The sequence below is a fragment of the Gavialis gangeticus genome, unplaced genomic scaffold (genome assembly GCF_001723915.1).
Source record: "Gavialis gangeticus isolate Ggan-Ray unplaced genomic scaffold, GavGan_comp1, whole genome shotgun sequence".
Taxonomy (NCBI): Eukaryota; Metazoa; Chordata; order Crocodylia; family Gavialidae; genus Gavialis; species Gavialis gangeticus.
Genome location: NW_017729029.1, coordinates 53,227,156 through 53,242,691, shown reverse-complemented (window position 1 = coordinate 53,242,691; position 15,536 = coordinate 53,227,156). Strand labels below are relative to the sequence as shown.

The window sequence follows — 15,536 nt, the reverse complement described above, 5'->3', positions numbered from 1 at the left end:
TGGCTGTTTCTCATGATTTTCTCCTGCTGGCTATGAGTTATATATGTCTGGGGGAAACTGAGACTGCACAGTCTGGGCTGTTGACCGTCTTGACTTGGTGTGATAAATATAGAAGCCCCATAACTGCAAGAGAAATCTTGCAAGCATTTAACAGGGGCTCCCCATGACTGACAAGCACACATTGGCATATATATTCAGCCACTAAGGATGACCTTGCTATTTGTTAGTCTTTATGAACGGATTCCTGCTCTCCTAAGGCAGCAAGGAGGGTGCTTCCCTATCTAGGAGTTGTCTTATTTTCTTGGGGACTTTAATACAGTGGATCATGTTGTAGGTGCAAATGACATTAAGTGGAAGAGGAGTTTAAGTGCGGCCAGGATCCTGTTGCATGATCTCAACCTTCTGATGAAAGCGAGTTATTTTTTGATCTCTTCCCCAACATCTAAGTCTTCTTTTCAAGGTCAAAAAAGCAACGTGTTCTATCTGGTCCCACTTGATCCCAGCCACGAAGAAAAAGCAGAGGTCTCTTATTGCTTGCATTTGATTTAAAGGGCTGAACCTGCTTTCTGTGAGCCTTTCCTTACCTACTTAGATGGAATAAGTGACGGGAATATGGAATTATACTGGGGTGACAGTTCTGCTTGGGAGCTCTCTGTGCTGGGGTGGCACATGCTGCACTGATGCAGCTTGTGCTGCTGAGCCCAGGAGTAGCTTCCTACATTACTAATTGTTCCATTTCTCTACATTTCGCATGAAGCCATGGACATGAATGCTACCTCCAGAGGGGCTGAAGGCCAGCCTGGGAGCCCCCACCAGAAACCGGTGAGTGTATGGGGGCTGCCCATGCTAGGAAACAGCAAAAGGGCTTCAGAAAGGTGCTAACTATAGTGATTTTTGCATTAGGGACCACTCCTCCTCCCCTTTGTTATCATAGAGCCCAAGCACTACCCATTGATCTGTGGTGACCTCAGGCTGGAAAGCCAAGTTGCCCGAGGCAAAGATAATTGAGTAAACAAGCCCTGCTCTTTCTGCTGTAATTTGGATGGATTAGCCCTTTTCAGTGCAGAGACAAGGGACTGGGTTGAGGGAAGAGGGGAAGTCAAGTGCTCTCAGGATTGAGGCACAAGAAATTCAGGGCAAAAACAGCGTTTAGAAGAGCAGTGAGCTCTGCCTCTAGCCTCAGTTCCATTCCAACTTGCCCATTGCCTGTTCTACAAGGGTGGTAGAAGATTTGTTGGGTAGTGAAGGGATTTGGGGCTGAGTCAAGTCGGTATCCATCTGAAGTAAGCACCATTGTGAATATGGGAAAACTTTATTGCGAACAGCACCTGGATGCCACTAAAGCTCCCCGGAAGTTCACATTCCTGTAACAGAGATCAGAATTCACCTCTGGCTGTCACAGATCTAAAGCAGCACAGATGTCTGCCTCGTGTATCTGCTTCCCAGGAAAAGCAATTCCCAGGAGTGGGGAGACAGAGGGCCCCTGCAGCGGTGGTTGGTTACGTCAATGACGCTCCTGGTCTGAACACTAAAAAAACCTGTTTCATGCTGACTCCCTGCAGCTACATAGTGGTATGAGCCTGATGGGTTTTGCTTCTACCTCAGGTAACCCAGACACACTTGATATAGTAAAGTACAAGCCGTCCTGAGGGAAGCCAGAAGTGTTGTATAAGTGGCTGGCAGCCTTTCCCAAGGCAGCCCTGTTGAGTGGATCAACTATCCAGGCAGTGCTCCCTGGCCAAATTGGCCTTTGGTGGGGCACGCTGGGTGCTATGAATTCAATTCATGCACCTACTTGCACCAGTCTGTAAAGCTACATTTCGCCCTGGATTCTGCCACTTTCTCAAGCCCGGTGTTGAGGACAGCAAGGGGGCGGAATGGCTGGAGGAATGTTGTGCTGCTCCTATACCATATGGGCAACCCTATACTTTTACCCAACCCCGTACCCCAGCCAGGTTTCCTGGGGAGGTTTATGCTGACAAGAGCCAGGGCAGATCCCAGAATTAGGCTCCAATCTGGCCTGTTACTCCAAAAACTGGACAAGGCTGTTAGTACTTGTTGGATATCTGCTACCCCTGGCCGAGTGGCATTTAGAGAAGCCTTGCAACACCTGTACTGGCTGGTGATAGTCCCATGGTGTGCGGTACACAGTGGTCATCCTCCTCCCTACTCCAGGGTGGGCTGGCCAGAGGCTGGCTGTGCTGACTGTTAGTCCATAGTGATGCAGATTGTGCAGAACAGGAGAGAGGTTCTAGCCCCTGTCACTGGCAGCTTCAGCCCGCTGTCCAGCAGAGGATGTTGATGCCACACTTGCAGTATTCAGCCCTGGCAGCAACAGTTTGTCCCATCAGTGCTGGGAAATCTGTATCCAGAAGCAATTCCTCCTTGTAGGGCCTCAGAGGAGGGAGATTCTTTAATGATGGGGGCTCATCCAGAGAGCAGATGATTTTAAGACCGAGTTATCCTGTGGTAGGATATGTTAGTTGAAAGGTTAATTAACAAAGGGCATAGGTGGAAAAAGGTGACTCTTTCACAAGTGATGTGCAGTGTGGGCTCTTCAGTGAGACTGGAATGGATGTAAGGGCTTCTGGCCCCATTCCAGGTGCCTGCCAGTGGCTGTTGACTGTTTATATTGTGGTAGCACCTGGGGCCCCTGGGAGATCTGGCTGTGTTGCGCTAAGCATGTAGGAAGAGAACATCCCTGCCCTGAGGAGCCTACAGGCATAACAGGCAAATGAGGCAGGGGAAGCCAGGGAACATAGGAGTGAAGAGTGTCTTTACACGTGCTGTGGGGTGGGTGAGGTGCTTTAATTACATCTGCTCTCTGGAGCTACTCTAATTAAAGTGCCTGCAGGGTTGTGTGTATTCAGCATCTTACACTTCAAAATAGTGTGAAGGGGTGCTTTTACTAAAACTCATTCCATGAGCTTTAGTTAAAGCGCCCCCACTGCTATTTTGAAGCACTGGGATACTGAACACGTGATTCCAATTAATTGAATCTGCTCAGATGCATGCTAATTAGTAGTTGGAGCAGGCGTGAGGCATGTGTATAGGTGCCCGAAGTGACCTGGGCAATGCTACCAGCAGGCCAGTGGCTGAACCCAGGACCACGACCCAGTTTTGTGCTGAGAGCTCACGCAGGCCTCTTGCATAATGCTCAGATGGTGGAGGTGGATGAGATTGCCGCCCTGCTGGCTGCAATGACATCTAAGCGATCCAGCATGTGTGCCTAGGAGGGGGCACCATCCTTCCATCCTCAGTCCATCAGCACTCCAGGATCTGCTGGCTGGTCTTCACAGTCCTGGCCAGTGGTGACTCTGTTCCATAATGTTTGATCTAAATAAAGCCTGAGGGCAAGACTGAGTGTGATTTCAGAAGCAGGGGGTTGGCTGGAGTCCTGAGATCCAAAGAAATAGTGGCAATGGCTGTTGGTACCCGGCACCCAGGGCCAGAAAATGTGATTTGTAGTTCTGGCTCTGTCACTGGCTCGATGCCTCACAAAACCTCCATTTGCACTCCCAGCCTCCACCTACTTATACTGGACGCATCTGCACAAGACACTATGTCTCCATAGTAACAAGCTATGGCCACATAGCTCGTCACTACGGCGACATAGCATCAGCAGGCACAAACTGTGACACTGACACTACAGCACGATACCAATGAGCTGCTGTGCAGTAGGGGCAGAAATGACCCATGCGCCACCTGGACTGCGCAGTAATGGCGGTTACTGCATAGTCATTTAGTACTTGCTAAAGTCAGTACTAAATGGCTGCAGTAACAACTGCACAGTCAGGGGCACGTGTAGACATGCCCACTGTGTGCTCTGTAAAGCAGAGATCCTCTCTCTCACATGTCTGTGCACAGCCTTGATCTCATTTGGGACCTCTCAGTGCTAGTGACTAACAGCAACATGCCTGCAGGCTGCACAGACACCGATAGGCAGTCGTCTGGTCTGTCACTCAGCAGATCCAGCTTTTCTTGCTCTGTGCTTGGCTCCTTCCCCGCCCACCCCACAGAGTAATGCTGACTTCTTTTTCACCAGGAGTTTTTGCCTGTTCCCTAGTTCACATGTTCTCTTCTTGCTGAGGTCACTGTTAATAGCCCTGCAGTCCAAGTTCTGCCTGGGCAGGGATGGTGCCATCCCAGCAGAATCAAGTGCTCAGACTTGGCTCCTGTTTAATTCCAGAAGCACAGAGGAGTGTTAAGAGGTTCGCATTGAACCCTGCTCTGTCCTGTCCTGGCTGTGTTCCATCCCTGCGCCTCAGACTGATTCCAGCAGGAGTGGGTGTTGAAGCAGGGTGTTGGTGATGCCACTTGCATCACCTGGAGCAGGAGTGGGCAATTATGTTGGGCAGAGGGCTGCTTACTGAGTTTCTGCAAGCCATTGAGGGCTGCATGACAGGCAGCTCAGGGCAGATTAATATTAATTTTCTAAATTTTTTAGGGGCCCCACAGGCTGGATAGAATAGCCTGGCAGGCCACATCCGGACCCCGGGCTGCATTTTGCCCACCTGACCTGGAGGATCCCCTGGGCAGCTCCCTATTCAAGGCAAATGCCAGCAGGCAGCTTCATAGACTCCTGGCTTGGACACAACCACCTTACAGGTCCCTCCAGCTCAGAACAGATCCTGTCAACCCCGGGGGTCTGTACAGACTGGCTGCCTGATCCAGTCTGCCAGTGCTTAAATGCTTCCCTCCCAGTTTGGAGCACTGCAGGAGAAGCTGAGACCTGTCTTGTAAAGGAGCAGCATCCCACCCCCAACACACAGCTGGCTGGCAGCTGCTGATCTGGGGTTCTTGCTGCTTCTCTCTATCAGCAGGGCTGGATCCTGCAAGGTGTGGAGTCCTCTTAGCACCCACTGGGCTGTGCACCCACTGGGAGTGCAGGATGATACCTTGATCAATGTGGGGGCTGTTATCATCATATCTGGCCTCACACACTGATTCCCTGCTTGTTTGTTTCCCCTGGCAAATCATGAAGCCCTCCCACGCATGGGGGGGGGGAGTGCTCACCTGATGTAAATGGCTCATTGGAGTCAATCAAGCCAGGCCCATGGAGGAACTATCTCGCTGCCAGATTTACTGGAGATATTATCACAATTTTATCCCTGCCAAGATGCATCCATAAAGGGACAGCAAGGGATTATATGGATCTAAGCTCTCTGGGAGAGCACCAGACTGCCCCCTGGTGAGTCGGGTGAAGTATTGCCCCTCCCAAAAAGTTTTTAAAGAGTTGTTAGCTAATTGCTGTGCATGTGAGTCATCTTCCCAGCTCAGGACCTGATGGCTCTGTGAATTGCAAGAAATAAAGGAATGAGATGACTGAGGGTTTAATGTTGGCTCAAGTCCAGCTGAGAGTAGCTTTTCCCCAAGCATTTCTAATTGGCTTCTCTTTGTCTACTCTCTCGATCCAAGTAATCTCAATCGCAGTACAGGTGATCTCAGAAATGCTTCCAAAATATCAGCTAATAGCATTTTTTTTTTTAAGTGAGAAGAAGAGGAGGTTTCTTTTCTTCACTTTTTGTGCGTACTGTCATTCATTTGGGATCTTGATACCAGGCTACAGTCCAATCTTATACAGTCAGAAATGTATGGAGCTGGCTATAAAATCCCCTGATCTTATCTTGATCCAAAGAAATCAGTTTTCTGATGCCTGGTCAGTGTCTGATGTATTAACAAGAAGCTATGACTTGGGAAATAACTAGATATCTGACAGTAGGAGTCAAACAGTGTGTTCCTCCAGATTTACAGTGGGATTCCAGCTTTTTTTACATTCAATGCTGCAGGAGTAGCAACAGTTAGATGCACACACATCTCTAACAGATACTGGGCTGGGTTCCCAGACAGCGTAAGTCAGCAAAGTCCATGGGACAATACTGATTTATACCAGTGCTAGGCTGCGCCAATTATATCCACTACTAAAAATACTGGGGTTATGGTGAAGGCTCTAAAAGGCATAACATTCGCTTACATTTCTCAATAATTTGTTACACAGTCTTATGATTGCCAATCCGGGGGAATACTGAGATGCTGGCTGCATAGCATAATCCAGCTGCTGGAGAGATCTGACTTGTTGGAAGTTGTGCCCAAAGAACATTTTTTATTTCCTCATCTCTTCAATAGGCCTTTAAAAAAAAAAAAAATGGGTGACTTATGGAGTGCACAAGAAGAGATCTGGATAATGGGATTAGCAGCAGGTGGTGCCTCTGAGGGGGGTTGTTTTCCTTTGGAAGCAGAAGAATTTTTTTAATAAGAGTTAATGAAAAGCCACTGAACTTGAAGCTCCCAGCTGCTATTGGGAATCTCCCTAATGGCATTCCTGAAGCCACTGGATATTTATGATTTATAATAGCTAAACTCCAACAGGTGCAGATGGACAGCGTGTTAATCTGAGTCCTCGACTTTAACAAGGTAAAGATTGCTGAGGCTTTTAGAGAGGCATGCACAGTTGGCTCCTAGACAGAATTGTCTAGAGCAGAGTTTCCCAAACTTTTTCTTACTGTGTGCCCCCTTCCAGATTTACCAGCTGCCTGCATACCTTTACCAGCATATGTTTTATATTTTAACCCCTTAAATTCCAATTATTGTTATAATGACAATTAAATCCACTATTACACATTTTTTCTCTCGTACCCCGCCCCCCCTCCAGAGATGTCTTGCATACCTCCAGGGGTCAGTGTACTACAGTTTGGGAACCCCTGGTCCAGAGAAATATATGTGTAAACTACAGCCAGGTCCAAACCAAAGCACCATGAAGTTATGGGGAAATTACATCCCAATCCAGTCTTGAACTTGTTTCACGTTCATCTGTAAAAGATGCAGATAAGACAGAACACTAAGCATTCGGAGCCATTTGGAACTCATTCACTAGCCAAACTTCTCAGATCAGACCCTTCTCAGTGAGATGGTGCAAAAGATGTGTACCCCTTAATTTTTAGAAAGACTCTGAGCCAAACCAGAAACCAGGTGTCTGGCTGCAGGACCACCTTGAATGTAAACCTGCTTCTTGGATGGGTTAGTGAATCATGCTGTCTTTGAATGTGTGTTATAAAAAGGCTTTAGTGAAAGCTGTGTGCAATGGAGTGGGTTTTCTTTGAGAGCCTTTACAAAACATCATTTTGGCTTCAGCACCTGTTTGGGTTCAACTCCTTCCCCAAACTTTTGCTTAGCTGTAGTTCAGATAAGCAAGAAGAACATGGCTGAAGTTCTAGTTTGATGTCGGAACCAGGTTTTGTGTGGTATTCTCCTGCAGTCCCAGTTCAGGTGGCATCTGACATATGTTTCCTTGGAACCACGACCAGACTTATTTCCGAGATGGTTTGAGGTTGATCTCGGGGTCACTCAAGCACCGAGTTCAAAAGAAGGTTCTTCCACATGTGTAATGAGACATAACACCTACCCATAGTTTGGGTGTCACGAGAGAGAATCCTCACAGCTCATCACATCACCGGCACCTTCAGCTGAGAAAAGATACTCAGAGTTGTGTCCAGAGCCTAAAATTATGAAGACTTCTTTTACCAGAGGCTAAGACAGATCAAACTTTCCTGCTGTTGTATAGGTCCAGATCTCTAGAACCTCATGCAATCCAAAACAAATGACACAAGCATATCTTCAAAGACTGCAAACTTACTTGCATGCTGAGAGAAGGAACTTGGACGACATAGTTTAACAGTGTTCAGTGGTGACTCCTGTCACAAATTCAGTACACTGTATTTTTTATCACAGAGATGCATAAGAGAGCTGTAGAAACACTCTCCCATCTTTTAGAGCGTCTTTTAGAAAGTTCACACAGATTACAAATGAATGATGGGATAGTGCCCAGTTTAACAGCATTATTGTATATCCCCTGGAAAAATTAATGCTGGGATAGAAGTAATTCTAAATGACTTCAGCCAAAAAGCTGTCTCTCCATAACACAGGAGTGATGATGGGAAAATGGAAATTTGAACCATTTCCAGATAGTAAGTGCTTTTGCATTTATTTTTGGCCAATGAGATGCTTACTTTGTTTGTGGGGGTTGTTTTGTAACTATTCCAGGAAAATAAGCAGGAACAGCGAATGCAGAACTCCGGCAGAGAAGGGAGAGAGGAAGTGATGGCGAAGAAAACTTGGGCAGATGTAATTCAAGAAATGAAAAATTTCCTGTGGGATCCAGAGAACAGAACATGTCTGGGAAGAACAGCTAAGAGCTGGGGTAGGTTCTGTGCCTCCATTCCTTCTCTGTTCTTTCTCACAAGGGATTCGCTTGTTTGTCAGTGTCCTTGCTAGGATATAGCAGAGCACATACAACCTAAATCCTGTTATTTTAAGGGAACCACACATATCTTTCTAACAGGTGGCTTTATAGAGAACTGTAGAATCCTGGCAAATTAGTGTCCTTTTAAAAGCATACAGTCCAGGGAAAGCCACCCTCATTGGTGAGCCATTGCCTTTAACGTGATCAAGTTAAGGGAATTAAGGATCATGCCACTGAGACTTGAGTATTTCAGGCACCATGAGTGAGACTAACTGGTGATCAAAGATCAGTTTCAGCCCCAGGCTCTCTTTTGACATGTGTTCAGCTCCTATCAAACAATTTAGTTTACTGCAGCTTTATGGCTAAATTCAGTTGAACAGGAGTTACAAGTCAGTGGGATTGTGTTTCTGTCCCTTGACCTTTGTGTTGTAATAGCTGTTTTTTTTTAACATCCTTAAAAACACCAAGAGCTAGAGAAGAATTAAACTTCTGGTGCTATCTAGGAGTGGACATGAATGAATCTGAGAGTGTTTAATCATTCCGTGTATTCACCTGGGAGTGGGGAGAGCTGCTGCCTCGTTGTAGGCCCCTGTTGTAGGCACTAAAGTTGGAGCTGCCTTCCCAGACCAGGGCTGATGGGTGGCATGGAAGCTCCCCGTGCTGCTGTCAGTGATGTCCACTCTGTGGAGACATGGAGGATTTCAAATTCTAGGATAGTGGTTCTCAACTTTTTTTTGCCATGACCAGCTGCTGGGAGCGGAGTGCAGCAGTCTGGGGGTGGGGGAGCTCCCAGCACGTGGTGTGGCTTATCCTTTGTGTGCAGCACCGCCGGCATTGCCCTCATGACCCTCATTTAGGTTACAACCCAAGGTTGGAAACCGCTGCTTTAGGAGGCCAACCTGGCCTTTTTTTGCAGCATTGAATGTGCTGAGAGACGACACTTAAACAAGCACCAAGTAAGGTAAATGGAGATGATTTTGGAGATGCTTACAATTGCAGTTCTCAATTCCAATGCCTGATTTTTAGAACATGCATGTGACTACCCATCTAATATCTTCATTTGGACATGAGTTTGGTTTTTAAGTGAACGGTAGCCATTTAGGTGTCTTACTGACTGTTTGTATGTGTTGTTTATAATGTGATGTATGTGGCTAGGCTGAAAAATCTGGACCTAAAAGTACTTGCAGGGCCTTTCTGATGATTGTGCATTCACAGAGGAGATTCTCATCTCCTGGTATGCCTCTGTGGCATGGTGTGTCTAATGGGGCCTTGATAAAATAGTTTGGAGAGGGATGATTTGGCCTCAGGCAGGGGGTTGGACTAGATCGGGGTGGCCAACCGGTGGCTCCAGAGCCACATGTGGCTCTTCAGAAGTTAATATGCATCTTCTTGAATCTTTGCACAAGCACACAGTGACCTGCTTCCATAGCCGTTACGTCACGTTGTTATGTGTTACTGTGGCTCTTTGGCAGTGTACATTGCTAAATTCTGGCTCTGTCTCAGGCTCAGGTTGACCACCCCTGGACTACATGACCTTTTGCGGTCTCTTCCAGCCCTACTTCTCTATGACGCCTCAGGGAAGCATTACCTTTGGTTAGCTTAGATTTCAATATGCAGATTGTGGAGTCCTTTGATATGTACATCTTTGCCCTTGTAGAACAGGCAGGGCTTAGTGGGAGTCTAAATTGCCTCATGGTTACCCCACTGTAGAACAAAAGTAACTCCATTAACATGGGTGGCCAGGCCACAATAAGTTCTTACCTACATGAGTAAATCAATAGCACTGCGCGGGATTCAGGGAGGCAGGATCTGACTCCCTAGCTAGGATTTTCTTTGACAGCATTATCCACCACCTCTAAAAAAAAAAAAAAAAAAAAAAAAAAACAAAAAAAAAACAAAACAAAAAAACACAGGCCAGAAAGCCAGATGGAAATGGTTGAAAACAGGCACTATGGGACTGTGACTGAGAGCAGGTGCTACTCATACAGCCCCAGTAGCACTGCTCCTGCAGCTTGGTCCAGGGCTCAGTACTGACAGTATGCATGATGCAGTGGGCTTTTTCAGCAGTGTTTTCCTGGCAACTTGTTCACTGGCTTGAAAGCTATTGGGTTGGGCTCTATTTTAAAATCACATGCATTTTGTGTTGCAGTAGTACTGCTGACCTCAGGGCAGCAACTCTGTATTTACCTCAGCCTGGTTTAGCCAGTGATATTCTCAGGCATTTGCAAAGTCCCAAAGCAATTGCAGACAATGTGATGATCAGCAGGTTTTTTTCAAAACACAAAGAACAGGCAATTTGGCAACACTGAGCACTTGGCTCTAGTAGCAAACAGACAAGCCTTGCAACTTGTTCATTTCTCTTGCCAAGTTTTTAGTCTCCTGCAAAGCCCACAGTGACTGTCCTCACATAAGCCAAGAGACTTATTGTGTAAAATCAGCTGCAGCCAGAACAAAAAAGGATCAATTTACAGCAGCTGTAAAGCTACCCAGCTAGTGATATGATTCAGGGGTCAGCCAATGCTATGTGCTACAATGCAGTCAGATGACATGTAAGATGTCCCAGATGCATAGGGAGCCTGATTTGGCAGTGCTTATGGCAGATATAAAATGAAGACACTATCACTGTGGATTGAATGATGGTGGAGATTGTCTTTAAAGAACTCGTACACGAGTGTCAGGTTGGAGACATGCAACCAAAATGGATATGTTGACTAGAGCTGCAGGTTGTTTGCTGGGGCTGGAGGCTTTAATTCACTCAAATCTCCTGTGATTCTTGAAGCCTCAAACACTAATTTTCAGAGAATTTGGTGCCTTTAGCTCATTTAAATAAAATTATAAAAACAATTCTATGTAAAAAATAAGACTACAAAATATACCTCACTCCCCTCCCCCTCCCACAGATGTGCTCCAGGTGCTGAGTAATAACCATAAATTATATAGACATTGTAATAATTTTGTAACCAGCACATAATCATAGAGAATGAGGAGGCTGGAAGAGACCTCAGGAGGCCATCTAGTTCCAGCCCCAAATGCTTTAATGTTCTGCACACTTATGTGTTTATTATTTGATGACACATGATTTTATTGGTCTTTAGCATCCCAGAACTGAGCAATGCTTCGTACCACCCACACCCACACAGGTACCACCCTACACAGCACAAGGAGCAGGCTCAGCAGGGTATCTCAGAGAGAGCTCTTTCCATGTAGTTTTGGGCCTTGGCTCCAATACACTTCTAAAATGAAGGTGCCAACTAATGAAAGCTAAGGGGAGAATGGTCTTTACCTTCCACATCTCTGACAAGTACCAACTGAAAGGAAGGGTGTGTTCCAGGGCCTGAATTGTTTTTCCTTGAATACATGGTGATGAAGGTGAACACACAAGTTTTCCAAGTCTTTTTTGCTGTTTTATAAGCAAGCTTACTCATGGCTGAATGGCAGAGAGCAGTGATGTTTTGGCACTGGGTTTGCACAGTGCACTGCTTCCTGGCTATACATTTCAGAAGAGCCTCAGGGCTTAAGGTGCTCTGACCCCAGTGTGAATAGCCCTGCGAGGTGGCCACTGTTTGTGACAGCACTTGGCATGGCATGTGCCAAAGCAGAACTGAAAAATAACGGGAGGGGTAAGCCCAGTGGTGCTGCATTGCTAAGGAACAGTGTCTGCCTGCGAGTCGTGGTAGCTGTGTGATGGGGCTCTCCTCAGCTGAGGCCCAAGCCATCCCCTCTTGTCAAGGAGCCTGCAGTTACTCAGCTTCTGCTCTCACTCGCTGTACGTTTGAAGAGACCCCACTGATATGATGCCAGCAGGTATGTGTGAAGCTAGGTAACTAGCTGGAGAGTCACACCAGTTTAAATGCACAAGACCAGATTCTGCCTTCATTCTCTTGGGGTTATATCTGGAGTAATGCCATTGACGTTACAACGGCCACTATATCAGGATAACTGAGAACAGAATCTGGTCTGTGGAGTTCCTTAGATGTTGTACCCTCTAAGAAGGAGCCTATGGACCAAAAGAAGTTGCCCTGGCTCCCCCTCAGTCTGGCAGTGCCAGGAGCTTGCAGGGGAAATCTTGAGGCACCTGTTTTACTCTCTGGGCCTAGCTGATGATACAGCTTTTATCAGACTCCCTTTTGGCAGCCATGCAGTAGAAGCCCCCAAGATACTAAACCCCTGGGAAAGTGGGTGAGGGGGTATTTTTAATTCTTCCAAAAGCAGAGGGAATTAAACTAAAGGGCTGTTGACCAACTCTTTGCTGCCCAAGAATTCAGCTCTATGTGCCAGCCCTGGCCCCTTTTGGGGAAGAGAGCGAGAACCAGGAATTTTCTTCAGATTTCACTCATGTCAAGAGCCTGCTCTCAGATCTCAGAGCCGATGAACGTCTTCCTCCACCATGGCTCTGTATTCTACTGGTTCTGCTCCCCTACACCTCAGCTCCCCTGCTGAGCCTCCTTTGTTCAGCCCGAAGCTGAATGTACGTTCCCATCTAGTTCCCGTCACTAAAAATTCCCCCAACATAAACACCTAGAGAACAGGGAGGTGAAAGTGCACATCTGTGTTCTCAGGGCTTGCTTTGAAACTGGAATCACTCTTTTCTTGGGAAATGTTTGTGTTATGGTCTAACTTTATTTTCTGAATCACTGGCTTTTATTCATAGACTGTATTCTCAGGAGACAACCCCAGCCCTGGTCCTGGAAAAAATAAATACTGCTGTTTGGCCTATGGGCTTGGGGAAAAGCCAAATGAATGTGTATTTCTGAGCTGCTATGTTTCTGTGTAATGTTGTTCGCATTGTTCCCCAGAGATCTGGATCGTGATGTCAAACAGCTGATTAGTGAGGGATCATCTTTCCTGTTGGAATTCTAAGGAATTAAATATGTGCAAGAGCAATTCAATGGCCCTTTCACATATGATTTCGATATTGCAACTACTCAGGCCAAATGAGATGAGATTTGGGTCCAGTTTGAGCTGTGGGATATAGGGTAGGGCTGGAGCAAACCATAAAGGGGGAATGTAGGTTAGAATTCCATCTTTCCCAGCATCCAGAGGAATTCAGAGCTAGGGTTTTGTCTGGGCCACTTGGAGATAGCATCTGGTTGAGAATTATAGATCCTGAACCAAATTTTCCCCAAAGGGTGAAGGTGGGTTGGATGTATGTGTGTGTGTGTTGGGGAGCCAGGGAAAGGGTCATTGCTTCAACAAATGTACAATGTCAATAATCGTCAAAGAATAGTAAGTGCTGAAAAGAGCTATTAATGTGTCCTTGTGTGAAGGTGGGACTGCTAATGGTTGTATGAACAGCAACGTGCCCTCTGTGTTTTGCAGGCTTGATCTTATTGTTTTACTTCATTTTGTACTTATGTCTGGCTGGGTTGTTCGCCTTCTGCATGTACATAATGGTGCTCACGCTGAACCCCTACGCACCGACATACAGGGATAGAGTTGCTCCGCCAGGTAAGCACCTCAACTTATATCCAACCATGCTTTCTCAGAGCCCTGCTCATGGCTAGGGGACGATCAAACTAGCTGCCTGAATGCACGCTTTGTTTTTGCTCTTCCTGGAAAAAGTATTATTTAAATAATCAAAATTCCAGTTCTTTTACAGATACCTTGAAGCTGAAATCTTCAGACAAAATCAAATGGTGTATGTTCTCATGCCTAGAATAGTTTTTGGATGTAGGAAGCACCAGGAGTTAAACCCTCTGTTAACATGGGAGGAAGCAGCAAAATCTCTCTTCGGGTGGCTACACTGATGTATCCTATAATCATAGAAAGGAGGACCGGAAGGGACCTGTAAGATCATCAAGTCCAGTCCCTTGCCATGGGTGGGAGGTAATTGGCCTCAAACGAGCTCAACAGGGTGCTTGTCCAGCTTCCTCTTGAACACCCCCGGGGATGTTGATGATCTGCAGAGACAGTGGGCTGGATTCTCAGCTGGTGGAAATCCAGGCAGCGGGGCTGCCCAGATTCATACCCACTAAAGACCTGGTCTTGTGGGCTTTGATGGTCAGGTACCTTCAACTGTTTCATGGAGAACCGAAGAGTCATGTCCATGTCAAGGGTCTCAGCAAAATGATTCTGTAAGTTCCTTGAGGCAGGGCTTGTGTCTTACTGCTGCAGTCAGCAATCAGTAATGATGATTATAGTTATAATTATACATGGGGATCACAATGCTGGAGGCCTTCAGTTCACACACTGATAAAATGTCTGTGGCTGGTTAATATAACAGAGTCTGTTTTATTTGCCAGGAGTAATGATTAGACCATACATACATGGGTTTACCATTGCCTTCAACGTATCAGAGCCTAGCAGCTGGCTTCCATATGTGGACAGTATGCACCGCTTCCTCGCAGGTAAATTAGCTGGCTTGTATTTCAGTTACAGTCTGCATGTCTCAAAGGTGATAGGTACCCATGTGCCTTTTCCAGCAATTAAGCATCTGTTATATGAACAAAATAGATCCCACGCATCATGCAGAAATGTTAACTTGGTATGGGTCACTCAACAACAGCTGCACAAGCCCTGACATCCTAAAGCAGCAGTTCCCAAACTGTGGGTCATCATGACCCCAAGTGGGATTGCAACATCTTTGGATGGGGTTGTGATAAACAGGGATCCGGGGGCACAGGCGACATGTTGGAGGGGTGGGGGTGGGGCACAGGCGATGTAATGTGGGGGTGGGGAGCAGAGGCAATGCAGCAGAGCGGGGCAGGAGGGCCAAGGTAACATGGCAGAGGGGGCATGTGCCCCCCTGCTCCCAAGATTTCTGCACCCACAGCAGGGCATGGGGCTGCATCCGGGTTGGACCAGCTCCAGGTAGAACCTGCCTCTGCATCCCAGTGAATGGGACCCGGCACAGTAGGGAGTGCCGTGCCATCGTGGCTGCCAAAGTGAGGTATGGCAGCATGGAGTTGTGCCCCTGCTGCTGCTGGGTAGGCAGAGGGCACCTCAGTATGGTGGAGTGGTGCTTCCTCCCCCACTGGGTCTCTCCTGCTGGGCCACGGAGCCCCCGGGGGAAGTTCGGCAGGGCAGGGAGCCCCAAGCCCACAGAGGGCAACCCGCATCCTCCCCTCCTCCCTAGCTCCACTCTGGCCATGCTGCCTGTGTGAGAGGGGCCGGGTGGTGGGGTAGGAGAGCCAGGCTCCATGCTCTGGTCTGGCTACAGCAGCCACTGCCTCCCACGAGTGGCAGCCCAGGCTTGGCTTCTGCTGGGGGTGGGGGCAAGGGGCTGCAGGACCTGGGACACCTGGAGGGTTGGTGGGCTGTGGGTGGGGAGTGAGGGGCACTTGGGTGGGGGGGGATG

General features: G+C 47.2%; 1 protein-coding gene across 3 annotated transcripts in view; it reads left to right on the top strand.

Annotated features, from left to right (window-relative positions):
• The window catches only part of ATP1B4 (ATPase Na+/K+ transporting family member beta 4), a 42,869-nt gene that overhangs the window by 16,961 nt on the left and 10,372 nt on the right, over positions 1-15,536 (top strand). Inside the window, exons 1-5 of one of the 3 annotated variants that reach the window (XM_019521588.1) lie at positions 209-522; positions 758-822; positions 8,041-8,197; positions 13,559-13,687; positions 14,482-14,586. In XM_019521588.1, coding sequence (XP_019377133.1) covers positions 760-822; positions 8,041-8,197; positions 13,559-13,687; positions 14,482-14,586 — 454 coding nt within the window. In that variant the 5' untranslated portion in view covers positions 209-522; positions 758-759. Of the gene's footprint in view, positions 1-208; positions 569-757; positions 823-8,040; positions 8,198-13,558; positions 13,688-14,481; positions 14,587-15,536 lie in introns of those variants that run through there. The other 2 variants (XM_019521587.1, XM_019521589.1) reach the window with 2 other exon arrangements.